Source organism: Neofelis nebulosa, chromosome 10, assembly GCF_028018385.1.
Source record: "Neofelis nebulosa isolate mNeoNeb1 chromosome 10, mNeoNeb1.pri, whole genome shotgun sequence".
Taxonomy (NCBI): domain Eukaryota; kingdom Metazoa; phylum Chordata; class Mammalia; order Carnivora; family Felidae; genus Neofelis; species Neofelis nebulosa.
Window position 1 is genome coordinate 108,535,688 of NC_080791.1, and position 26,854 is coordinate 108,562,541.

A 26,854-nucleotide genomic window follows, 5' to 3' on the forward strand; every position below is an offset into this window, starting at 1 on the left:
GTGGGCATTGCCTGCACCGGGGGCGAGGTCGGGGTGGGGTAGCCTAGGCTCAAGGGGTCCCAGGCTACTGGAGGCTCCGGGCTGGCTGACAAGGAGGCGAGAGGGCTGCCGAGCGCCTGGGGACCAGGGGAGCTGACGTCAGCTGAGCCAGAGCCACTCTTGCGAGTCAGAGGCCCGGTTTGCAGATGCCACGCTGGGCTTATGGCTGTGTGACCAGCCGGCACTGGCTCCAGTCCTCGAGGCCCCCTGGGAGTTGGGTGCTCTCAGAAGAGAAGTGGGCGTGGCGGGGCGAAGGCCCCTCGGCACCTTTGTTTCACTCTGTGCACACGGCCCTTATCCCTGCACCTCCCTGCTGCGAGCCCAGTGGCCTCTGCCTTGCCACACCCAGTACACAGATGGCTGTCCTCCATCCCGGCTCAGCTTGACTGTGAGCTCTTGGCCACTCCTGTCCCCTGCAGTGGCTCCTCTGACCCCCTGGCCTATAGCATTACAAAGTCTTCCCTCTCGCAGCTTTGCATACACGACTGTCCCCACTTCTGCTGATGATTCTGTCATTTTTACATCACTAGGCTAGACCCCTTTTCAAAGTAAATGTGTTATTGTATCATCTGTAGAGAAAAGTTACCAAATCCTAAGTGTATGGCTCAACGGGTTTTCTGAAAATAAACCCACATAACACCTTTCAGATTGCGAAAAAGAACCAGGACCCCAGGAGACCCCTCAAGCCTCCTCCCAGCAAGGGCCCCCCCATCCTGACTTGTTTCACCCTCGAGTCTTTCTGCCTGTTTTTGAACCTTCTGGCACAGGCTCCCTCAGTTTGTTCTCTTCTGTCTGGTTTCTTCTGCTCAGTGGTGTGTTTGTGAGCTCTGTCCCCCCTGCAGGTGGCAGTGGCTTGATCTTTTGGAGAGGCTCTCCGATGTCCCATCGTCCATGTTCACCAGCCTTGACTTTCCCACTCCATTGCTGATGGACACTTGGATTTCCCGTTTGGGACTGTTGCCAGCAACGCTGTCGTGATCACTGTCCTGCGTGTGCTTTGTGCGCATATGTGGGTGTCCCCCTGGGAGTGGGATGGCTGGGCCCCCAGGTCAGCACACGCTCACTTGAGGAGACACTGCCAAGCCGTCCACAGCTGTCACGCAGATGTGTGCCTGCCGCTCCCTGTCCCTCCATTTCAAGTTAATTTTTTACATGAAGTGTGATGTATAGGTCAATATTCTCTCTCTCTCTCTCTCTCTCTTTTTTTTTTCTTTTTGTTCCAGCATTATCTGTTGAAAAGACTACCCTGTCTTCATTGCATTGCCCTGTGTCTCTGTTGAAATTCAGTTGGCCAAGTGTGTGTGGGTCTATTTCTGGATTGTCTGTTCTGTGCCCTTGATCTATGTGTTTGTCTTTCACTAATAATCCCACCGTACTGATGACTGAAACTTAATAGTAAACTTGAAATTGGGTAGTATGATTTCTAGGACTTTGTTCTTTTCCAAAATTGTTTTTGACTATCCCAGTTCCTTTGCATTTCCATATAAATTTCAGGAAAAGCTTGTTGATTGTTTCCCTTCCTCCCCCCAAAAAAGTCTTCTGAGATTTAGATTAAGATTCCATTGAATCTGTAGATTAATTTTGGAGAGAATTAACATCCTAAATCTTCCAGGCCAATAATTTCTACATCTCCCTTTATTTGGTTTTGATTTCTTTTCACTAATATTTTATAGTTGTCAGCATAGAGATATTGTACATCTTTTATTATATTTATCCTTAAGGTTGTCTTTTTTTTTTCTTTCTTTCTCTTTCTTTCTTTTTCTTTCTTTCTTTCTTTCTTTCTTTCTTTCTTTCTTTCTTTCTTTCTTTCTTTCTTTCCTTGGTGCTACCCTAGATGGTACTTTTTTATTTATTTTTATTTGTTTGTTTTTTGGAACATAAAAAAATCTCTTCTTCTCTCACGTAACATTATAGGTAGGCAGTCCAGATCTGTTATTGTGAACTCAGAGTCCTTTAACTTTCTTTCTCCACCACGCATATTCTCTTCTCTTAAATTTACCTCATGGTCCAGGATGGCTGCTTCAACTCCAGCCATCACATCTACATGCTCCACAACAGGAAGAAGAAAAAGGGAGAGGCAAACATCCCCTCTTTAAATATCAATTTTCGGTTCATTGTGGTATGTAGAAGTACAGTTGATTTGGAGGCACCTGGGTACCTAGGTTGAGCATCTGTCTGACCCTTGATTTCAGTTTAGGTCATGATCCCAGGGTTGTGGAATCGAGCCCCACATTGGGCTCTGCTGAGCTTAGAGCCTGCTTAAGATCCTCTCTCTCTCCCTCTGCCCCTTTCCTGTGCTCACTCTTTCTCTAAAAGAAAAAAAAAAAAAAAGAAATACAATTGATTGTGTTATCTACACACTCATATATCCTGCAACTTTGTTAAATTCACTCGCTGGTTTTAATAGTTTTGTTGCAGATTCTTTGGGGTTTCCTCTGTAGACAGTCATGTCATGTGTAATAGGGGCGGTTGTATTCTGACCCTCCAGTGTGTGTGCCTCTGTTTGTCTTGACTGATTCCACTCCTGGACTTCCAGTACAGTGTTGAGTAGGTGTGAGCAGACATCCTGACTTGCTCCTGACCTTGGGCGGGAGTATGTTTGGTCTTGCTCGAAATACGTATGGTGTTAGCTGCAGGTTTTTCACAGATACCCCCATCTGGTCGAGGAAGGCTATTAGGTCGAGGAAGGCTAATAGTCCCTTCTGTTACTGGTCTGCCAGGCTTTATCCTGAATGGATATTAATTTGGTCAGATGTGGGGTCGTTTTAATGGCAGGCTCCCTGGACCTCAGAAGCATCACGCTGTGATTGAGGTTTTGTTCCAGGGAACTTTGAGGGCTTCCCTGTTGTGCTTACAGCCCCGTATCCTCTATCCCCACTGGCTGCCCTCCCACTCACCAGCCAATCTTTGCATGAGAAAAGGAGGCAGGCGTGGAGAATGGATGCCGGCTTTTCCTTCTGGGCCCAGGCAGCGGTTCCTGCCCTGCCCCCCTCCCCAGGGCGGGTTGTGTTGCTCCGGGGAGGCCTCTGGCTGCACCGTGCGGGCACAGGTGCCAGGCCGCTGTTCTGTCAGCGGGGGGCCATCCCCTTGGCCCCTGACCCCCAACCCCTTGTGGGTGCTCTTCTTGGGAGCACGAGGCAGGCATTCGGTCCTCCTCGGTCCCTGCTGTGTCCCACTGCCTATAGTAGACCTCGCACGGGGTAGGCACTCGGTGAGGGTGTTGTCTAACCGAGGGACTCCACCCGCTGACGGCTGGCTGGCTGTGGACCCATCAGACCCCTGGTGTCCCCATCACATGGTGTCTGGACTGTGCTCACTGACACCTGGTCTCTTCACCTTTTATGGCAACATGCGTTATATTTAAAATTGGTTGAGAAGGTGTCGCCTTTGAAGAACGTGCTCAGAGGGCGTCCCCCACCCTCAGCCCTGTGACCTGACCACCACCGCCTTCCTCATGGGCCTGCAGGTTCTTCTCTCCGACAACTCCCTGCGTTCCTTCCACCCAGGACGCCCTGCCTGAGCCCTCCTCCTGCCTTCCTTATCATCTCCGCGCAGCTGAGTTTCTTTCCCATCTGGCCTGACTGCTGCCACCCATGGCACTCGGCCTTCCTGCCTAGAATGCTCTTTCTCGCCCAGCCCACCTCCCAGACCTGAGACAGGGACCCCTACTCATCCTCCAGGACTGACCTCCGAAGTCACCCCAGGTGGATGCCTCCCCTGTCCCTCTGCCCACAGAGCACCTGACCCCCCCCTTCCTTTATTATGTAAATGGTGTTTGTTTCCGCATCGGCCTCCCCCAGCAGAAGGCAGGGGCCCGTCCACCTTATCCGTCTCGCCCTGCAGAGTATGGGAAGGCCGTGTCCTGGGCCACGGCTCACCGCCCAGGCCTCAGGGTGGCCCCTTTCTCCCCGCCAGGCTGAGCTGATGAGCGGCCTCATCGAGTACTGCATTGAGCTGAACCAGACTTCAGAGCTCACCGCCCCCCAGGAGACTGTGTCCGGCCCGCCCTCGGCCGCCAGCTCCCTGCCATCTTCTCAGCGCCCGCAGCTGCAGAGGCAGGGCAGCGTGGTGTGCAGCCGCCTCCAGCATCTCTCCACCATCGACTACGTGGAGGAAGGTGAGCATGCGCACACGTACGCACACGACGTGCACACGCACACACGACATGCGCGTGCACATGCACATATGTGCGCCCCGGGGAGCCCCGGGGACAGCGAGGTAGGGTCCAGTCGCCAGGGACCTAAACGGGAGGAGTGAAGCTGGGTGAGGGTCGCATCTTGTGAGCTCTGCGATTGGGAATGGGGGCCTCTGGGGCCCTGGCAGGAGAGTCCTTTTCTGGCCCTGTCACTGTTGCGTCCACAGATGTTCCCTGCAGCAGTGTCCAGATGTGACAAACTAGAAGTGACCGATGTCGGTTAGTTCGGTGTGGGGACAGAAACAAGGGGGCCACATCCAGTAGAATCAGGGCAGCTGGTAAAAAAGAGGGCTGAGTGCAGGGTGATGTCCCAGTCCGGGCCCTGGAGCAGACAGAGGACGTTTATAAGGAAACTGGGGAAGTCCCGAAGTATGTAGTTCAGTTCATCATATCGTACTGGGGTTTATGTTTTAGCTTTGGCAAATGTGAGACGGCGACGGAGGATGCCAGCCTCAGGAGAAGCCAGATGAGGGCAAATGGGAACTCTTTGTATGATTATCTTTGCAGCTTCTCGATAAATCTGGTTTTATTCCAAAATAAGAAGATTTTAAACGCAATAACAAAGACCTACGTTTAAATGGCAAGATGTCGGGGCACCGGGGTGGCTCAGTCAGTTGAGCATCCAACTTCAGCTCAGGTCACGATCTTATGACTTGTGGGTTTGAGCCCCACATCAGGCTCTGTGCTGACAGCTCAGAGCCTGGAGCCTGCTTCGGTTTGTGTCTCCCACTCTCTCTCTCTGCCCCTCCCCTGCTCACATTCTGCCTCTCTCTCTCTCTCTCTCAAAAATTAAACATTAAAAAAATTTTAATAAACGGCAAGATGTTCACAAAATAAGACCAAGTAATAAAAATCAGGTAATAGGAGAGCCCCACGTAAGACTGTATCCGTGTGCAGGAGGAGGGGGATGTGCCAGCCCTGGTGGTGAATTGTTGTAACTTTTGCTTTTTCTTTGTGCGTCTTTGCAGTATTTACATATTTTATGACAGGCACATCATTTTTTAAAAACTTTTTTGAAGTTTATTTATTTTTGAGAGACAGAGCAAGCGCAGGAGGGGCAGAGAGAAAGGGAGAGAGAGAGAATCCCAAGCAGGCTCTGTACTGTCAGTGCAGAGCCCAATGTGGGGCTTGAACTCACAAACTGTGAGATGGTGACCTGAGCCAAAACCAAGAGTCGGATGCTTGATTGACTGAGCCACCCAGGCACCCCTACATTTTTTACGGGAAGCATGTCATTTTTTTTTAATTTGTATTTTTTTTTTTTTTTGAGAGAAACAGAGAATGAGTGGGGGAGGGGCAAAGAGAGAGGGAGAGGCAGAATCCGAAGCAGGCTCCAGGCTCCGAGCTGTCCGCACAGAACCCGACACGGGGCTCGAACTCACAAATGGTGAGATCATGACCTGAGCCGAAGTTGGACACTTAACTGATGAGCCACCCGGGTGCCCCAAGCACGTCATCTTTTATAATCAGAAACAGCAAAATAATTTTTCAATAACGTAACTGTTTCCCCCATTGTAGTCTTCCTTGGAATGGCCAGCAGGCACTGTCACCCAGCTCCCTGGTGTGGGACATGACCGTTATCTCCAGTTGTGAGCCACTACAAACAATGTAGCTGTGGCTAAATCCTTGCTTAGAATCCAAACCGATTCCTTGGGACAAATTCCTAGAGACGGCGTTGCGGTATCAGACCGCGTGCCCGCTTGCGCCCCTCCCAGTAGACAGCGCGCACAGGCCTCCACCCCCTCTCTGTCACACCGAAAGAGACCTTTTTGGGTTGGTATTTGAATATCGGTGAAGTTGGACCATTTTTACGTGCTTGGATTATTGTTCATTTCTGTTGTCTATTTTTCTTTTGTTGCTTGATTTTTTTTTTAGTTAGCATCATATGTTAATGTGGTATGTTTGTTGATAATTAACGAGCCAATACTGACACAGTATTATTATTAAAACCTTTCTTTTTTTTTTTTAATGTTTATTTTTGACAGAGAGAGAGAGAGAGAGACAGAACATGAACGGGGGAGGGTCAGAGAGAGAGGGAGACACAGAATCTGAAACAGGCTCCAGGCTCTGAGCTGTCAGCACAGAGCCCAACGTGGGGCTCGAACTCACAAATGCGAGATCATGACCTGAGCTGAAGTCGGACGCTCAACCGACTGAGCCACCCAGGCGCCCCTAAAGTCCTTCATTCTAACCTAATGTCCCTTTTCAAGGTGGCAGGATCCCATCCAAGACACTACACTACACTTAGCTTCATGTCTCTGTAGGCACCTCTGAGCTGTGGTAGCTTCTCAGATTTCCCTTGTTTTTGATGACCTTGACAGTTTTGAGGACGACTCTGTGGGGATATTGTAGGATGCCATGTTATTGGAATTTGCCTGATGTTTTCCTCGTGATTAGGCAGGAGCTGTGGGCTGGGGAGGGAGATCACAGAGGTAAAAAGTGCCATTTTTATCACATCACATCAAAGGTGCATTATCAACATGACTTGTGACAGTTGGTGTTGACCTTGGTCACCTGGCCTGAAATTCTAACTTGTAAGAATTCTTTCTGTCTTATCGAGGCTCACCTCGAACCAGTTGTCTGTGTTGTAAGTGTTTTGTTTCTTTGGTCTGTTCTTTTGTTTATTTTTGAGAGAGAGAGAGAGAGAGAGAGCAAGAGCGCAAGCAGGGGGGTGGCAGAGAGGGGAACAGAGGATCCGAAGCAGGGTCCGCACTGACAGCAGAGAGCCTGATGCGGGGCTCAAACTCATGAACCGTGAGATCAACCCGAGCTGAGGTCGGACGTTAACCGACTGAGCCACCCAGGGGCCCCTCTTTGGTCTGTTCTTGAACTGGGTTTAACAAAAGCTCCTCAGACAGCACAGCTGGCCCAGCATCAAATGAAAATCCGAAACGGCCTCTGATTTGCAAGACTGGCCGCACTCCCCGCCCTCCCCATCGTGGGCAGAAGAGCTGGGGTCCGGGACTGAGGCTCAGACAGTTGGTGGATGCAGTGAGGGGGACTGGGTCTGCACCGGCTCTCGAAGGAGCCAGGCCCTGGAGCCGGAATCCAGGCTCCCGGGGGGCGCGGACCAGCCCACCCCGGGAAGCCCTCCCTCAGCGCGGTCCTCTTGTTCCTTGATAGGTCAGCAGATCAAGCGGGTGAAACCGAAGCGCACCACGTCCTTCTTCAGCCGGCAGCTGTCCGTGGGCCAGGGGAGCTACACCGTGGTGCAGCCCGCTGACAGCCTGGAGCAGGGCTGAGGGCAGCGGCGCCAGGCGGGGGGTGGCACCCGGAGGCCCCCTGGGGCCTGGCCGAGGGCCCTTCTCCCCGAGGGGCGGGACCAGGCTGCGGCTCTGGCGTCGGGCAAGAGGGCCACCTCGAGCGGGAGGAAGTGGCTTCTGTGCCTGGGATGGGACGCGGGCTGCACGGAGCTGGCCGGGGGCTCCTGCAGGGTCTTTTTTGGACTTCCCCTGGACTCGGCCCCACTTCCGTCTCAGGAGCATCTGAGGAGGCTCTGGCCGCCTCCCCCCAGCCAGGGACTTGTCTTCGTGCCCCTCTCAAGGTGGACAGTGTCCCCTGCTCTGAAGTCCTCAGTGGCGGCTCTGATGGCAGGTGGCCGATGAATAGGGTTCGGGACCTGTAGATCCAGTGTGTGTCTTTGGTCTCTTCCCTGGACTTTGGTGACCACATCCCTGCATTCCTTCTGCCGCACCCCCCCCACCCCCCCGCCCCGCAACCTGCTGCCAGTCTGGGCATGGCTCTTTGGGCGGGAAGGGGCCCTCGTGCATTGAACCACAGGAGGAACAGAGAAGGCGAGGCCCCTCACCCATACCCTCCCTTGCCGGATGAAACTAGAGGGAGCCAGGCAGGGCCTGGCTCAGGGGGCATTCTGTGCCCCTCACTCAGGCCCCTTGTGCCAGGACACCCTCTGACCGGAAGGAAAATGCCTTTTTGCCAGCCTTTGGTGACAACGCTGTGCCGGGAGGTGGCCGTCCTGTGACCAACACGCCGCCAGACCCACACTTCACACTTGGACAGGCTCCCAACCACCCTGGGCTTCAGGGTTTGGTTTTGCTCCTTTTTCATCTGCTTTAGTTCTGCGAAGCCTGTGACCTCTGGGGGCAACTTGAGAGAGTGCTCCCGCCAACCTCAGAGCTACTGGCTTTCCTTCAAGACGGCGCCATGGTGTCCATCCGCGTGACCCTTTGGGGTGGCCTGTGCGCGAGGATGTCCCGTGCGAGCTGGTCTCATCTTTGCAGGGACATCGTAGGGAGGCTGGATGTGGCACTGGGTGTGGCTTTTCCCCTGCCTCACGTTCCTGTCTTCTCCCAGAGGAGCCAGGCTAGCAGAGGGCCTTCCCAGCCCCTCGGCTCCTCCCTGGTGGCTCCATGGTTCTCACGGCGCTTGCTGGGACTTTCTGCGGGGAAGAGGCAGGCCCAGCGGAGCACTGGGCTTGGCCTTGTTCTCCCCTCCCCTGGAGAGCCTGGGCAGAGGAAACTCGGACTTGGCTCCAGGGGTGGAGCCCACTCACTTCCTCTTCCTTTTGGTGACTTTTGCACACTCCAGATGTTCTGAGGGGGGCTTGCCTCCGGCAGTAGGGACTTGTGTCGCTTGTTATAATAAATAGGTATCCGAGCCTTCTGGAATGTCCCAGCCAGAGAACATCTTATCTCCCCTCCTGGAATCACTGGACCTGAGTGGCTGCCCGGCAGCCCGGCACGCAGCCATCTGGTTATCTCTTCCCACTCGCTGTTTTGACCCAGGTGAATGTTTATCTGCTGGTCTGGCTGCGAGGGGCGGGTGTGGACCCATTACTTGTTTTTACTGTTCGGCCTCTCTGCTGTTCTCTGAGCATCCCTTGTGACGTGACCTTTTCTGCCTGGCCTTTGGGACAAAGCAGTATTTCACCAAGTGCCCTTTGAATATTCTCATTCTTTTGTATCATGTGACTTATTAATAATAAATGAATTTCCAGCAAACTCTGGGTGGTTCACGTTATGAAACAACAGGAGTGTGTTAAGTACAGCCTGTGAGTTGATTATAGGCTGCATGTTTGCTTTTTATTAAATACGTGTCAAGGTATGCAGCTCTCTGGGCTGCAGAGTGGAATTCGATGGAGAACCCAGAGTGAGGTTTTCCAGTGTCGGTGGCTGGCCAGGGACTCCCAGGGTAAGAAGGTCCAGGAGGGGTTTGGTGGTTCATGGTGGGAACCAAGGTGGTAGGTCTGCAGGGAGGCAAGGGAACGAAGCACTGATGGTGGACAGGCCTTTGTCCCCCGTGCCTCATGGCCTAAGCCATACTGCCATGGCCTGTCAGACCCCTGCCCTCCTGCTCCTCTTCACACCTCGGGGTTGGGGCTGAGGGCACGGTCTGGACACCAGTGCCTAGCCGAGAGGCCAGAGAACCCAGGAGGTTTTTGGGGTGATTTTTGTGCCCACCCCGAGGATGCCTTGTGCCCCAGGCCTCGCCAGGAAGTGGTTTGTTTGCCATAGATCCTGTCGTGGGCACCCACGGGCTTTGGCCCTGGAGGGTGAGCACGGTGTGGGGTTTGGAGTTCACACTGGAGCGGGTTGGGAGCCAGAAGGAGCAAGTCACGTGTCTCTGTGGCCGTGAGGTCCTGGGACTAGGGCCCCTCCCCTATCCTGCCTTCCTCCGTGAGGTCCGCCATCTGGCAAGGGCAGCACGATGCACGATTGTGGGCACTTCCTGGAGCCTCCACTTCCTGCCCTTTAAGAAGGCCATCATAATAGTACCCGTCTCAGAGGGTTGTTGGGGTGCCTGAGGGTCTGGCGATGACTAGGCACTTGATGGGTGTTAGCTATTTTCGTCTCTACAAGTCACATGTCTGGACACCGGCAGGGAGAACAGGATCCACCCGAGAGGCCAGGGCCTGCCGACAGCACGGACACCCCCACTCTGGTGGGCAAGGGGGTACCAACGGCCTGGAGCCTGGCCCGCCTGGAGCCCCTTCCTCTTTCCCAGGCCTGTCAGCCCTCGCCACCTGTACTCATTTCCTGCGGCCGCTGTAACAAATGGGCATAACCTTAGTGGCTGAAAACCACACACATTCATCACCTCACAGTTCTGTAGCCCGAAGTCCGAAATGAGTCTCACTGGACTAAGGTCAAGGTATCGACAGGGCCTCATTGCTTCTGGGGCTTCTAGGGGAGAAGCCGTTTTCCTTGCCTTTTGCAGCTTCTAGAGGCAGCCTGCTCTCCTTGCCTGGTGGCCCCTTCCTTCCTCCATGCGGGGTCCTCACATCTCTCTCTCCTCCCCTCACAAGGTCTAGGGGCCCGTGTGATCACACCGAGCCAGTGTGGACAATCCGGGTTCATCTCCCTGTCAACAGCCGCTGATTAGCACCTGGCACCCCTCTTTGCCACATAACCTAACACTCGCAGGCTCTGGGGACCGGGACACAGACATCTTGGAGGGACCTTATTCTGCCTACCGCACCGCCCCTCCCGCCACAGCCCTGCACCACTTCGTGCTCCGGGCCCGCCACGTCTGCCTCCTCTGCCGTCTCCGACCAGGCCTCGTCCCACACCCTGCACCGGTGGCCTGGCGAGCAGCAGCGGCTGCCTGTCCGTGGGCAGGCTCAAGCTGACTGGGGGACCCCCTTCCAGGACCACCGCCAGTTCTCCAGCTGGTTCACGGGCCTAAGTTCAGAATGTGCGCCCCCTCCCGCCCCCCGGAGCCGCATACCGCTTCAGCCATCAGCGGGCTGGCCCTCACAGAAGGGCCTCTGTGCTCCCTCTGTAGCCACCGCGCACGACAGCAGGAGAGGACGCTGTCCACCCTATGCTATGTGTCCCCCTCCACCCCCGGGCCGGCTGACCCTTACAAACCGCCCCCTGTGACCTATACGGGACCCGGCCGGAGGAGAGGGAGAGGCTGGCTGCCCGGGAGGCCTTTCCATGCTCTGAGGGCTCGGCTCCGAGCCTGTGATCCCAATTCCAGGCACCCTTGAGATGACCAAAGAGGGGCCCGGGGAGGGAGCCCAGCTGAGAACCAGATCCCCTTGGGCAGCGCGGCTCTGCCTGGCAAGGCGGCTGCCGGAAGTTCCCCTGGAAGTCGGCTTCCTGGTCTGGGAGGCGCTCTGCCCCCTTTTTTTTCCACTCAGGCATCTGCCCACACTGTGTAGTGCTCTCCCTCTGTGTCCCCCATGGGTCTCGGGTTACGCATCCCCCTGAGGTGGCACCAGCCCAAGTCCCTGCTCCGAGCAGGGGGCCAGCAACACCTGACTGGATGGTGAGGACGGCAACATGAACAGCAGGGCCTCTGCCGCGTCCTTCCACCCTCCCACCCCCCTCCCACCCCCACCTCTCCCCCCCCATCCCAGATCTTCTGCACACAGACGAGGGCCTGCCCAGAGCCTGCCATCTGGAATGAATGAAGGCCAAGCGTCAGGGCCCTCCCTCCTAAGGCTCTGAGAGGGCCTATCAGTGTGTTCAGTGGTTTTGTAAAATATGCAGAAGTAGGATTTAAAGATTATTTTTCTGAAGGGACCTTCAGAAACTAAAACTAAAACCTAAACTTGATAAGCTATAGTCCACACAAATCCTAGATTGGTCTCTGCCCACCCAGAGATAACTGGCCCCACTTGCTTTTAAACTTTTTTTGTTTGGGGGGCACCTGAGTGCCTCAGTCAGTTAAGCGTCTGACTTCGGCTCACGTCGTGATCTCGTGGTTCATGAGTTCGAGTCCCGTTTTGGGCTGTGTGCTGACAGCTCAGAGCCTGGAGCCTGCTTCGGATTCCGTGTCTCCCTCTGTCTCTCTGCCCCTCCCCGGTTCACGCTCTGTCTCTCTCACAAAAATAAATAAACTTTAAAAAAATTTGTTTAACTAAATAAATAAAGCTTTTGTTTTTATTTTGAAAGAGAGAGCGTGCACGCAAGTGGGAGCGGGGCAGAGAAAGAAGGAGAGAGAATCCCAAACAGGCTCTAAGCTGTCAGCGCAGAGCCTGACGCGGGTCTCAAACTCGTGAACTGTGAGATCAGGACCTGAGCTGAAATCAAGAGCCAGATGCTTAACCCACAGCCACCCAGGTGCCCCTCCACTTGTTTTTAGAACATACCCCACCATCTCCCCACCCGGGGGGCTTGGCTCGGCACTCTTTAGCCCCCTCCCCACCTTGGCTTCTCAACAACCCCCCCCTCCCCCTGCCAGCCCACATTCCCTTCACCCAAGCTTCTCACCCTGGACAGGTGACTTCCCCCGGGATCAGATCTTTCTCCCTGGGAAGGCCAAGACCCCATTCGTTGTCTGACTCCTCCTCCCTGCTGTGCAGCCTTAGGCAAATTATATCACCTTTCTGGGCCTGCATTTCCTCATCTCTAAAATGGGGACGGTAGCAATACCTACTCCTCCCCTTCGTGGGGGAGGTATGATGCCTGTCTAATGGTTTCTTCCCACACCCAAGGGCAGAGCACTGTGTTTTGCACACCTCTGCAAATGAGAGGCAGGCACCTGTTTGCAGAGGCAGGAGAGGGGGTGGCAGAGTCAGGATCCCCCACCATTGTGAGGCCGGAAGTCCTCTCCGTGAGCCCCAGTTTCTTCCTCCGTGAAGTGAGGACGATCACCCCTCCTTTATGAGGTTGTGGGTGACGTTGGGTAACAGATGTGAAACCACCTGGAACCCGCGTGGCTGTATCTTTATGTGATTTTGTCAGGCTCGTCCGTTCCCTCATCCCTGAAGACGGACCGGACCGCGTTCCAGAAGTCATTTTCATGCATCTCTCTTCCACCTGCCTCAGGTTCCTGGGGCTGTCATAACAAACTGCCCCAAGCTGGTGGGCTTCAAACAATAGAAATTTATGGTCTCACAGTTCTGGAAGCCAGAAGTCCGAAACCAGGAGGTCAGCAGGGCCATGCTCCCTCTGAAAGCCGCAGAGGAATCCTTCCTTCCCCTTCCTAGCTTCCGGTGCTTTTCTGGCAATCCTTGGCTTGTGCCGCATAAACCCAATCCCTGCCTTCATCACATGGCTCCTCCCTGCGTGTGTCTGTCTTCCTGTCGCCGTCTTCTTAAAAGGCCACCGGTCATGTTGGGTTAGGGGCACGCCTTCTGCCACGTCATCTTAACTCAGTACATCCGCAACAACCCTGTTTCCAACTGAGGTCACATTCTGAGGTCCCAAGAGTTAGGACTTGAATACATCTTTTTGCAGGGGACCCAATTCAACCTGTGACACCACCCTAATAGATTACTGTCTTGGTCTCCTTGGGTGGGGCTTTTCAGTGCGTCGAAGTTTGTTATTTTAAAGTGCATTGGGGCACCTGGGTGGCTCAGTCAGTTGGGCGTCCAACTTTGGCCCAGGTCATGATCCCCGTGCTTTGTGGGTGCGAGCCCCTTCTCGGGCTCTGCGCTGACAGGCTCGGAGCCTAGAGTCTGCTTGGGATTCTGTGTCTCCCTCTCTCTCTGCCCCTCCCCCACTCTGTCTCTCTGTCTCCCAAAATAAATAAACATTAAAAAAAAATGATAAAGTTTATTTATTTGAGAGAAAAAGAGCACGAGCACACAGTAGTGGTAGGGGGGGGGGGTGGCAGGGAGAGAAGGGGAGAGAGAATCCCAAGCAGGCTCCAAGCTGTCAGCGCAGAGCCCGATGTGGGGCTCATGCTCACGAACTGTGAGATCATGACTTGAGCCGAAATCAGGAGTGGACACTTAACCGACTGAGCCACCCAGGTGCCCCAAAGTTTGTTTTTAAAATACCAGCAATAGAGCCTGCTTGGGATTCTCTCCTCTCTCTCTCTCTCTCTCTCTCTCTCTGCTCCTATCCATGCTTTCGTGCTCTCTCTCAAAATAAACAACTAAACATTTTTTAAAAATAATAAAATAGGGGCGCCTGGGTGGCTCAGTCGGTTGGGCGACCGACTTCGGCTCAGGTCATGATCTCACGGCTTGTGAGTTTGAGCCCCGCGTCAGGCTCTGTGCGGACAGCTCGGATCCTGGAGCCTGCTTCTGATTATGTGTCTCCTTCTCTCTCTGCCCCTCCCCCACTCATGCTCTGTCTCTCTCTGTCTCAGAAATAAACATTAAAAAAAAAATTAAAAAAAAAAAAAAAGAATAAAATAAGGGATCCCTGGGTAGCTCAGTCGGTTAAGCGTCTGACTTCGGCTCAGGTCATGATCTCGCGGTTCATGGGTTCAAGCCCTTGCGTCGGGCTCTGTGCTGACAGCTCGGAGCCTGGAGCCTCAGATTCTGTGTCTCCCTCTCTCTCTGCCTCTCTCCTGCTTGTGTCCTGTCTCTCTCTCAAAAGTAAATAAAACCATTAAAAAATTTTTTTTAAGTAATAATAAAATACCAGCTGCCCTTGGGTTGCCCTAGTGGCTTATGTTTACCAGCCTAGCACACACACAGCCTGGCTCAGCCAGCACCCGGCTCCAGAGGTCCCCAGACCAGAAGAGGCCCATGGCGTTCAGTGCAGGGATACCGGGCCATCAGGGCCCCCAGACCCCCTAACTCTTCAGAACTCGAACAGCAGAGGTCCCTGGAACAGTCTACACAGGCAATCCCTTCTGAGGCCGGGGCAGTCCCGGGTCATTCTCCACCACTTACAGCATCCGGGACCCTTGGGCAGGCCTTCCCAATCTCGGCCTCTCAGCGGGTCGGGCGCGGGCGGCTCCTGCCTCAACCGCAGCGCCTCAGATCCGGCCACGGGGGGAGGGCTTGGCGCTTCGTGCTGCTGCAGCCAGTGGTGGGGCAGCGTGGGGAGACACCCACAGGAGGCCAGGAGCCACACTGGATTCAGAATACAGCAGAGCAACCAGGCAAGGTTGCATGCTCAGTCTGAGAAGCCAAGGCCTCAAGGCACACAGATAGAGCTGGCAAGGGGAGGTCTGCAGTGACCGTGACAGGGAGCACTTCTAGACGCCCCTGCAAAAGCAGTTGAGAGAATTAGTGACTGAGTTGCCCAAAGGGTGTCAGCTCAGAGTCCAGTCGGCTTTGCAGGGGACACTGGGGATGGGAACACAGATGACCAGGAATATAAGCCACTTTGCACCTGACCGATGAGCTGGCCACACCCAGACAGCGGGAGACAAAGGAAACAGACAACAGATAGGGAGGGGGGTCTCGGTGATCAGAGAAGCCTTCCTAGAGGAGAGGGCCTGAGAGATTCCATAAAATAGAGAAAAACGGAGCACAGTGAGAGGGTACAGGCACAGAGCAGGGGGAGCCGCACAGAGCCCGGCTGTGACCTTGAGCCTGAAAGACACTGCCAGCCCTAAGCCAAGGGAAGTGGGAGACTTCATGGCAGATTCTCACTGCTCCTCCTTCTCCCAGGCAAGGAGGACATTTTAGAGCCGCCTGACACTTTCTCCCTGTCCAGATCAGGTCCACACTTCAGAGAATGCAGGCGGATTACCCCAATGTCACCCAGAACAGGATGGCAGGGTTGGGCCTGGGTCAGGACTTAAGTTTTAAGCAGCAAGTTGCATGCCCCAAGGTTGGCTGCCTTTTTTTTGCCCCCATCAGGTGGACACTGAGGCGGTGGGAAGGGCGGGGTACGCAGAGTTGGGGAGAGTCTGCCTGCAGGTCCAGATATAGCCAGAAGGGGGCAGCTGAGCCCGCCCTTTGCTCCTCCAGCTCCTCCAGCGGGGCTGCAGAGGCAGTGAGCCGGCATTTCCTGCCCAGATCCCTGGAACCTGGAACCCGGGGCAGAATCTCCCCCGGCAGGGGAGGAGGGGAGGGGTCCGGTCTGGTGCTGCATTCATTCCCCCCCCCGCACCCCCCCCCCGCAACCCCTTTCAGGGCAGTGGCCCTGGCTCCTGACCACCACCACCGTCCCACAGTCCATGATAGGGGGGCCTGGAGCTCCAAGGGCACTAATTGGTGAGGGGACCCACATTTTCCAAAGATCAGGATCCGCATCCTGCAAACAGATTCTGCTTTGGAATTTTTTTGTTTGTTTTTCTGTAGAGTGACAACCGAGTCAAAATATTTAACACCAGGGCTACGTGGGGAAATCCAGGGGGTGGGGTGGGCACACCCTGGGCCAGTCATCTCCGTCCTGCTCTGCCCAGTGCCCACAAGAGCTGACTGTTCCCGGCCCCTGCCCGACAGGCCCCCACCCCTTGCCCGGCTGTCTCTCAGCACCTGCCTCCCCCACCCATACTGAGCCCGCCAACTATTTTTAAACTACTTGTCACGAATACAGTTTGCAAGAGGATAATAATAGTCCCAGCTCTTTCTCAGGGTTCCTGTGTCCCCTGCCTATTCGACCTTGGCATTTGGTGGAAGGGGTTGTAGTAATCACTGATATTCTAGGCCAGTGAGAGCACAGGCCTCCCTCACGGTGTCAAGGTCAGCAGCCTCCAGGGGCCAGGGGTACCACTCAGAGGGTTTCTCCAGTGCCTGCACAAGTCCTGGTGCCAGGCACGTTTTGCTCCCAGATGCCACTGGGGGATTGGGGGGGAGGGGGCATGGGGTCAGATAAGAAAAGGCTCCTTTAGAGGTTCACGGACAGTTTAAATGACCAGTGCTCTGGTGGAGTCACTCTACGGACAAGACGAGGCTCGGGCCTGAGGACAGGGACCCTAGCAGCAGGGACCCTAGTGGAAGTGGGAGGCTCGGCAGTGGGGGCTGCAGGCAGCCTGGAGAAGGTAGAGGGCTTCTTGGGGGCTATGCAAACCTAGGGGTGTGGGGTAGTAGGATGTCAGCACCCCCAGCTCCCTGCCCAGAGACACTGTCACCAGGATTCCTGGTGGGTGGGGCTTGGGGAGAGGCTGGCAAGGTGGGTACAGGCCAAAGGGTGGGGCCTAGGAAAGCTGGGACTTGCTCAGTCAGCAACAGGGGGAACTGAGGAGGTCTGGGGGGCCACTGGTGGGGCACAGCAGTGGTCAAATGAGACAAGGCTTGTGGGTCAGGGTCCCTAGTTCCACAGGACTTCCCTCTGCTGGGGACTGAGAAGTGACGACACAGGTGCTCAGCATGGGGGTAAGGAGGCAGGCGGGTCTGGTGAGCGCTTAAGGGGCAATGGCTTTAGGACATAGAGAGGTGACCACGAGCCAGTGACAGAGTTGGCAGGAGAAGGGAAGGCCGGGCTCCGGGCAGAAGGTCAGCTTGGGCAAGACTCAGGAAAGGCAGGGGTGGTCAGTAGGGCCGGGGCACCGACGGCCTGACGCCCAGGGGTATCAGGTGCATGTGGCAGTGGGTCCAGGAGATCCAGATGCAAAGGACCGACACTATCCAAGTTGTGGCCTGGAGGCCTGGCCAAAGCGTGAAGCCTGGCCTTAGGAGGGGAGAGCCTCAGGAAAGAGCATCAGGGCTGAGAGCCCACAGGCTCCGTGCACCAACAAGAGATAAGAGTCAAATGTGGAAGGAGCCCTCTCCTAATCTCTCCTGCTCCCCCTCCTCTGGCCGCCTGCCCTTTGGTCCAGGCAGGGTAAAAAAAAAAAATGTAGGATGAAATGTAGGTTAGGTCCGTCTCCTCCCCTGCCTTACAAACCAGCCTATGGGGAGTCTGTACCCCAACACTCTCTCCCTCAAATGCCTTCTGCCAGCTCCAGCAGAGACAGACTTCCCTAGTTCCCTTAGCTGGCCCCAGGCATTCAGGGTGAGCTGCTGGGCCCCAGTCCACATGGAGCAGCCCCTGGCCCTTCCTCCTGGTCTCTTGACCTGGGAGTCCAAGTTGGACAGGCTCCCAAATCCGGGCCTGCCATTGAATTTGTGGGGCTGCTGCTGACCTGGGCACTCATTTCCTTCCTTCAGTCTGCCAGTATCGCAAATATTTGTCAAGAGCCTCACAGTGGACAGAATGACCTTTACGGAACACAGGCTGCTTTTGTTAACACGTTTCACTGAGGCCCACTGCGTGCCAGGGACTGCGGGGTTGGGGCGATGCAGCGGAGGGCGGAACAGAAACCCCTGCCCCAGGAGCCCAAGTCCCAGGGGTGCACAGGACCCACTGAGAAGGTGACCTCTGGGCAGAGGCCTCAAGCAGCTGAGGGACGGCTGGGCCAGATGGCCACCAGGTGAAGAGCCTTCTGGGCAGGACAATCCGGGTCAGAATTATGAAGTGGGAACGATGAAAGACTAGCTGGGAGAAGAGCGTGCCCAGGGCTACACTGTGAGATGGGGCCCAGCTTCCTGCCGGGGCAGGAGAGGCCAATGGGGGCTGAGTGGGGAGTGGGGGTGGGGCAGGATGTTGTTCCAGCACCGGCTGCTGTGAGGCAAGGCGAGGCCAGGCCGGGCAGGAAGGGCTCCCAGCCACCACTGGGTGACTGTGCAGTTTCCTTTGCCAGGCTCTGAGACAAGGGGCCTTATGGCTCAGAGGGAAAAGGCCCTAGTCAAGGGTTTCCTGTAAGTAGAGAGCCAAGGTGACCCGGGAGGTCACAGCTCCGCAACTGGACCTGTGGGGAATGGAGTCAGGGTTCTGGCACATTCTCTAATAGCACCCCTTTCTCACCCTTCTCCTCTCCCTTTCCCAGGAGCTCCTGCAGGAAATCTCCTGGGTCCTTTCCTGGGCTGGTGTGTGTTTGGAAACAGAGCCGAGCTGGCTTCAGAATAAGAGGGGAAGGCGGCCATGACCGGAGAAAGGACTTGGAACCCAGGCCCTGACCCTGAGAAATCGAGATGTTGCCCAAGGGGCCCTTTCCTGTACTCCTTCCCCCTCCAACCCTGAGCTCCTCAGTGGGCGGCCCAGGAAGGAGAAAGCTTCAGCCGCCTGCCTGCTCGGGTGGGGTGGACCCATCACCAGCCCCACCCAGGGATCCAAGTTTCTCTGTTTACGACTGTTTTCCTGGAACAGCTTGTTTTGATCCACAGAAATCTGCTGACGCATTGCCTGCTCTCCTCCCTCTGGGTGGAGGTATTTTTAGCCTTATTTGTTGAAAAAAAAAGGCAGAACCCAAGCCCCACATTTGTCCACCTCACTGTGAGACTACCTCCCCCCCGCCCCACCCCCCACACAGGACAGAGATGTCCCTGTATGGCTTTCTACTGTTAAAAAACAAAATTCAACTGAGCAAGTTTAACGACCTAACTGGCTGGATTCAACGATTCAACGAGTTAGGCAGCATCCCATCTGATCCATAGAAAGGAACTCGAGGGAGCTGTGCAAAATAGAAGGGTTTTACAGGCCGAGATACCGTGTGACAAGGGGGTATTAACGAAAGGAAATGGATTGTTTCAAGCAAGATCACCTTCCTTTAGGGGGGAGAGCGAGGCAAGGCAGACTACCTCACTAGGGCTGATCTGGACATTCCTGATTGGTCTGAAGCTGCGGTTAAGTTAGGCATTAAATCTTGGTGGGGCTTAGCACACATGACTCCATTTTAGCTGGATTGTTTATTTTTAACACTGTCTTCCTCTCCACCCTCCTCAAGGACATTCCTTTCCCAAACAAAACCGGCTGTGTGGAACCGGAGGCCCGGAGAGCTTCTACACGAGGATCCTCTGAAACTGCCATTTCGTCCTTGAAAATAAAGCGGGTGGACAGAGCAGCTCCAGACACGAGGGCACAAAGAACGGCCTTATGTCCTTCTGCGATGGCGAATCCTGAGCCTCGTGGAACCCGAATGCTTTGTGTTGCTAATCCCCCCTACTCCTACCTTTCTGAAAAATAAAATCTAAAGACGTTTGTTTCTGGGATTTGGGAATCTGTGTGAATGAGGGCGATTCTTAGACCAGAGGTGGAGAAAAGCAAGCTAAGATTTCAGGCTGGGCCCAGGAAGCAACGACACAGCAGTGACTACCACCTCTCAGGCACCTTGTAGATAAATAAAGGGCTGACCCCACAGCCTGGTACTGTGACGCAGCAGGAAAGGAATCTGCTTGGTATTATTCACACTGTACAGCTTTCTAAAACATTCTGACTGGCAATTCTCTCTTCCCACGCTGTTCTCTCAGGCCGAGTCTCTCCAATCGACCCCTGGAAATGTTGCCAGGACAAGACTGCGGGTGCAGATCTCGACGAAAGGTGAGCTGCCAGAATCTTTCCCGGGCAGAGGAGCTCGCCGTTGGGGAACAAGCCCGGGCTTGCCACAAACTCAGTCATCAATGCTGACGGTCACATGAGAGTCATGAGTTTTGCAAGAACCACAAGGAGGGGCCCATCTGCAGATGCCATCTCACTGAGGCTGGGGAAGAAATCTTCCCCAGTTTCCTCCCAGTTGCCAAAGGAGCCTGTCGTCAGGGAATGTTTTGTTTGGGGCACGGGTGGTTACCCTGGGAGGAGGCTTTCCGGGACAGAGTTGGTTTAAGGAGCCATCCTCGCTTGTGGTTAACCTGACCACACAGTCCTCCTTCCACTCTATATACTTCAGGGGGCAAGGTCTGAACGGAGGGTACCGGGGGTCTCGAGCTGTGATTCTCCCTCACCCTGGCAATGAGATACCACCCGTCCCTTGCAAAAGCCTGACCCAGCGCTCAGGCCTGGGTCCGCCTGGCCTTGGCAGAGGGGATCATAAGTCCAGCGGGTTCTTTTGCCTCTGCTCTAGAAGACCCACGTCGGAGGCCTGCTCTATGTGGGCAGCCAGCAGGCAGTGACCCCAAGCCATCAAACGGGCTCCCTGGGCCCCATCACAGGCTGCAAACTACCCTGGATAAATGCAGTTTTTTCCCCCAAAGTCTCCCTTCTTCCCCGCCTCCCAATCCAGAAGTAAAACGGGTTGAATTATCTGCATCCTTTTGGTCTTACAGCCACGCAGTTGTATACTGTTTTCTGCACTGACAAGATTTTGATTTCATCATTTGGCAATTACTGATTTCCCCTTAAGGCATTATGAAAAATCATTCAGTAGCCTATCCCAGGCGTGGTTTTCTTATGGAACACCTCAAACCGTCAGGCCCCTGGGGACAAAATAACAAAGCCGTAACACATTCCCTACAAGCCACCACGCAGGAACATCACGGGGAATTAACGTTTTAATCAACTTGCCCCCCAACCATTCCTAACACAACGACCCCACGGCGGGGTTTCTCAACCAGAGATGCTACAGACGCAGCTCCGCGTGCTTTTCTGCGAGGGACGGCTGGTCGCCACCATGTGGGCAGCCCCCCCCCCCCCCCCGCACCCCTTAGAAGTGTCCCGAGTTCGGCCGCCCGGGGCCTCCGGCCGCCCCGCCCCCACCCGCGCGCCTCGGCGCTGACGTCACCGGCGCTCACGCGGCCGAGCCGCCGCCCGAGGAGTCACGCGGCGGCGCTCCGCCGCCACCGCCCGAGGTGATGCGCCCTCTGCAGAGATCCCTCCGCCGCCGCCTGGAATTTTCCAGGCGCTCTGCCGGCCCTTCTTTCGGGCTTATGCGGGGCGGGGCGACCTAAGAAGACCCGGCGTTTGCTTTGGCCCCCTCGGGAATGCGGCCCCAGCCCGCCAACCCGCCCCCACTGCCCGGTCTCTCAGGGAAGGGTGTTCCTACTCTCTCGTCCTCCGAAAAGAAGAAGGGTACTCTCCCCCGCGGAATCCACTTCCCAAATATGACCTTGAAATCTATCTGCCGTGTCACGAGGCACTGCTAAAGGGGAGGCGGGGACAACTGAGGAATCCAGGTGGTGGACGCCCCGGGAGACCGAGACCCGCCCCCGAGTCGTCTCCCTGGGCAAGGTCAGGGAGGGACTTTTTTCCCCTCGCGTGGCGGTGGAGGAATCGTCCCGTTGAGCCGTGCCCCGAGTGATGCGGCCCGGGGCTATAAAAGCAAAAGTTGTGGCCTGTCCATCAGGAGTTAGCGACAGGGAGGGCCGCGGGCTTGGCTGTAGTTGTGGGGGAGGAAGTGGCCAGCTCAGGGTCTCAGGGGGCAGATGGGGGAGATGACAGGCTTAGATGAGACTCGAGGGGGTTGGGGTAGGAGAATAAAAAAGGTTAAAGAGGAAACGAGATGTTGGGGAACCTATGGTGGGGAGAGCTGCGTTGAAGGTCCCCGCAGTGACCCAAGGGAGCACAGCCCTTTAGCCCTAGCTGTCGCTTCGTTCTGGAGAACGGGAACTTGGCCTCTAGGAGGGCACCGCCCCTGCGTGGGCCGAGCGAGCCCCGCGCCCCGGTTTGTGTGGGAGGAGGAAAGAAGTTAGAAGCAGGAGGAGAACAGGATCTCAAAGCCCTTACTGGAGAGGAAGCGGAATTGGGCATTTGGCTCCCAGAGAATGATCAGGAAGGAAGGCAGTGGGGTGCAGGGCCCCAGGAGGGCTGGGAGGGCAGACCATGAGCTCGTCAATGTCAGCAGCCCCCTTTTTTTTCAGAGGGTTGTGAACCCGCGTGGGGATGAGGCCTGGTCTTGTGGATACTGAACTTAGCTTCGCGGGCCTGACAGCTCTGGCCCAGGGTGGTATGTAATTTTGGTTCGGCCTGGGACAGGGTCCAGGCCATGCCCAGCCTGGTGAAACCCAGGTCTGGGTGTGAGGTCAGACCCTTTGTCGGAGGTAAGGGTGGTCTCAGGAGTGACTGAGGAGGTAGGGTGCCATCGAAGCGGTTACTGGTGTGGCGCCTGACGCCTGACAGGCTGGGGCTGCTGAGGCAGGATATTTGTGTGTCTGGGGACAAAATTGACCCAAGCTTTATTTTCCAGGTGGCAGTGCTCCCCTTTGGACTTTTCCTCTAGGTTCCGTGCTAACTTCTTCTGTGAGCTCACTCTGCCCTTCCTCCTCCCTTTAACTCTCTCGAGGTTATCCATTCGTTTAAAACATTGCTTCTGGTAACCTGGTAAGCCTGGGAAAGTTGACAACGGCCTTGAGAAGTTCGGTTATGTCGGTAATCGTGGAGGAGGAGAGGCACGCCCTGCTGAGACTCGGGGTGGGGTGGGGTGGTCTTGCCTGCCTGCGGAGAGGGTGGGGACTGAATGTGTACCCTTGGGTGGGCCTGCAGCTATGGCACCAGCTGAAAGTTACGAAATGCCTCATGGACCATGGTTTGTTACTATAGTGTTCATCGTGGTGATCAGATGGCACCAGGAGAAATGGAGCCCATGGCCAGTGTGAGTCGTAGCAGTGCAGGAGGGGAGACCCTGAAGGAGAGAGCCCGCCTAAGTTGATGTCTGCAGATTGAATTTCCAGAGGCTTAGGAGGTGGAAGTTTCTCCAGTGTCCTGTTTCCAGGCCTTGCTCAGGAAGCCCTGTATGCAGGAGGCCACCATTTAAGGTTTTCAGATGAGCTCGTGAGGGGGCAATCATTCAAAGTCCAAAGCAGATGCATCGGGCCATCAGCAGATCTGTTGCTTTGAATGTTTGATCCCGGAGCACCAACCCCCAGGCACCCCTCCTTTTCCGGGGCGGAGGTTTTCAGATGCCGCGTCTTCTAAATTGAGCCTTCGGTCTTTGCTAGTTCTGTGCTACGAACATTGCTTCAAGAAGATTCTTAAGCTGTAGGACGTTGTAACGTGCCGCAACGCAGAGTCGTGCCTTGTAGATGAATCTTGCGGATGGAGCCCAGTGACTCGTTCGCCTACCCACGCGCCTGCCTGCCTGCACATTGGTTGGAGGAATTAGTGTGATGGTCTAACCTGTGTCTGGGGAAAGTGTTCACGTTTGAAACGCCTTGAGCAAATACTTAAATGAAGCCTACTGGCAAACCGAAGGGGGTGGGAGTGTGGGGGGGTCGTGTTATGCTACAGTCCGGGGGTGGGTACAAGTTGGTTGTGGCCAAATTCTGTTAGAAATGGCAGGTCTTTGGGCATTCTGATTGCATCACAGATGACTAAGTGAGGGAAATGGTTGGGGGACTACCAGTGATCTTTGATGCTTCTATGTATTTTTTCATGTGGATTTTGCTTGATTTCATTTGAAAGTAAACTTCAAATGGGAGGACCCAACTGAGGTGTGAGGGTTGGGGGGGGGCACACCTTGGCATTGGTTCTGGCAGGGGTGACAGTTGGAGTGGTACAATACAGTTGGCATTGGTACTGGGAGGGGTGGGGGTGAGGAAAGGGAGAGGGTTGGGTTGATACCGTAAATGTTGCAGAGGGTAGGGGTGGTAGGGAATGGGGGTTGGAAGGGAATTCTGGCAAAAAGGGTAAAATTCTGGGGAAGGTAATCTGCTCACAGAGAAAGAAGATATTAGTTAACGCTACTAAATTGTTAGTGCTAGTTACATTGTCTCTTAAAAGTACAAAAGATTGCTTCAAAACTTTAGAAAGAAGCTAAAATTGTTTTGCCTTGCTGCAAGGTGGGAAAGAGGGAAGACAACTGAACATGAGTACAAGTCCCATGAAAGCTGGTGGCAGGAGTCCCCATCGGCAGAGTGCTCACCAGCCTTTGCTGCTCCATGAGCTTTTTCAGTGGTTTATATGAAGGTGTGCGGGTGTTGGGGAGCTGTAAGTCTTAGGACTTTAAATGTGCAAATTGTGAGCTTTTAAAGTATTGAAGTTTAAAATGTTGGTGTGCACTTGAGATTAGATGTACTCTTTGGGGTTTGGAACATTTCTATTTACTGAGATGTTGTGGTTGAAAATTCTGAGCAAAGTGAACGTGCAATGATAGGAATTTTATGTCTCAAACACATCTCTTGTCTTTGTGGTCCGTGTTAATAGCAGTAAAAATTTTTGCCATTAGTGTTTGTAGCAGAATAACTTTTTTATGGTCACTGTAAAATTACTGTGATATATAGTAGCAAACAATCCATGTAGCCTTGCAAAGGTTGAGTGAATCGATTCTATCTTTAGTTTGAACATTTGCGCTTTTCAGATTGATCCAGTGCTGGAGCAACTCTCAGCCAAAATCAGTTTGGGGAATAGGCAAATTGGTGGCGGGGGGAGCGGGGAGCCTTTACTAGATGTGGTCTGTTTTTAAAAATTCAGGGAAAGACAAGAAAACCGTTTATGATTACGTGTTTCTGAGCTGCATCCAGGGAGTTGGTAAAGTAATACCAGTAGCTCTTTCTCCTGTGCCTCTAACCTTAGATTTCACTAAAAATTTAAGATCCCCAATACCTTTTGCTTCTGGGATTTTTGTCTTATGGGTTCTTTTTTAATGTTTAAAAATATGTTGGTATCGTTCAGCTTTTCATCATGACTTGGGTATGATGTAATTCCTGTCCTCAGAATTTATTAGTCATGCGCGTATGGGGAAATGTGTTTGTGTATGCTGTTGTGAAATGGAAGCTGTTACACTGGGTGGTTAAAGTACTTCTGTGTTGCTCTGTGCTGAGAACTAGTCTTCTGTTGCATCGTGTACATGATTACTAATCGTTTTCTTTACAGCACAAATAAAGGTTTGAGTTCTAAAACTCTTTAATTTGTATTGCTATCTTATGTTTTTCGACCTTTATCTTTTCTGTAAACAAGTTATCTTGATAATGAAGTTGGATGTATCATCTTCTTATAGATTGAGGCCTAGATTTGCTGTTCAGTAGCTTTAAATAATTGAGGTCACTTAGTGGAGTGTGTAGTAACTTCAAATAAAACAAGTATGTCCTCGATGGTCTGCAGCCTGGTGGACAGGAATGGGGGCTCAGCTCACCGTAGGGAGTGTCTAATGGTCGTGCAAACTGATGCTGAACCACCCAGCCGGTGAAGGTCAGTGTCAAGGTCCTGGGCGAGTACTTTAATATCCTGGAACTTTAACTGGTTGGATTTCCAAATGGTATCATTGGAAAGGGGACCTATCATTCCCTTTGCTGAAGGGAGACCGTCTGAAGAATACAACAGACGCGTGTTCTGTGTTTTCTGTACTTGTGGTTTGGGGGAGCTGGAATGTATTTTGGACTCGAATCTAAACACAATTCTCATCTTTAGTACCAAAGACTTTGGTTTGGCTTTATTGGTAAGTGACATGAGTTTGGGCTCGATTGTGCACCTGCTCTGCGGAGCAGGCCAAGGTTAAACAGAGTGTGAGCAGAAGCTCTTGGAATCCATAGTTCGTCTCATGTGTCTAAATTGACTCTGTCCTGGGTGGGGAAGTGGCAGGAGGCTCATCCTGGGAGCAGAGTCCTCACACTGCTGTTGTGTATTTACTCTTGGGCCCAAAGGTTTTGCCTCGCAGGAGGCAAAACTTCGGGCTCAGGATAGAAACCCTTGCCAACCTCCGTTAAGGCTTTAGTTTGCAAGGGAGCCGAAAGGGAAGTTTACCTTGGAAGGGGAGAGGAGATGGGACAGGCTAGGTCTGTGACCAAAACAAAGCGGTGGGAGAGCGTGGCCTAGAGAATTCCTCCAAGAGCAGGCATGGGACTGGCTATTGTCCTCCCTCCTTGTGTCTAGATGGCCTGCGTCTAGGGTCCTGGTAAACCCTCATGTGTCTGCTACTGAGAAACTGGAGATGGGTGCTGGGGAGGAGGAAGTGGCCGGGCAGGGGTGGGTGTGGGACAGGCTAAAGGCTCGGCTGAGAGTGGGCACGGCTGTGTGCAAGTTTCAGGATCCTTTCCCTGCTCACCTCTCTGGTCCTTCGTCCCTGTAGAACAATCTAGGTCTCCTTTCCTATCTTACCCCTTCCCTTCTCTTTGCTTTTTACCCCAGCCCTCCTCCAGCTGCCCTGCCCTCTTTTCAGAACTAGTTTCTCCTTGTTTTTTATATGCTGACTACAAAACTCTTGCTTCCAACCTTGAAGGTAACTGCTATAAATGTTTTTCTAAATGGCAGTGTTTCCCAGCAACTATGTTGGCTGACAAAGGATTTCCATAAGGGTGTGATTGGCACCCAATGGTTGGTATTGGCAGACAGCAGGCAGCTGAAGCTCAGGCCCCTTAGCCTCCACCCAATCCAGGGGCTCCTGAGATGGTCT

At 54.0% G+C, this 26,854-nt stretch overlaps 1 protein-coding gene and 1 long non-coding RNA gene across 7 annotated transcripts in view; both read left to right on the plus strand.

Moving 5' to 3' along the window:
* FRMD8 (FERM domain containing 8) overlaps window positions 1–19,808 on the plus strand; it is a 32,283-nt gene extending 12,475 nt beyond the window's left edge. For 2 of the 6 annotated variants that reach the window (XM_058689628.1, XM_058689626.1), the window contains 3 exons: window positions 3,955–4,156; window positions 5,513–5,621; window positions 7,358–9,195. In XM_058689628.1, the coding sequence (XP_058545611.1) occupies window positions 3,955–4,156; window positions 5,513–5,621; window positions 7,358–7,457 (411 nt within the window). In that variant the 3' untranslated portion in view covers window positions 7,458–9,195. Of the gene's footprint in view, window positions 1–3,545; window positions 3,744–3,954; window positions 4,157–5,512; window positions 5,622–7,357; window positions 9,196–19,543 lie in introns of those variants that run through there. The other 4 variants (XM_058689630.1, XM_058689627.1, XR_009250088.1 and 1 more) reach the window with 3 other exon arrangements.
* A 1,421-nt stretch (window positions 19,809–21,229) lies between these two features.
* LOC131488142 (uncharacterized) lies at window positions 21,230–25,372 on the plus strand. Its single transcript, XR_009250089.1, has 2 exons — window positions 21,230–22,474; window positions 22,715–25,372. It is a non-coding gene; the product is annotated as an uncharacterized LOC131488142 (long non-coding RNA).
* Window positions 25,373–26,854: the final 1,482 nt, after the last annotated feature.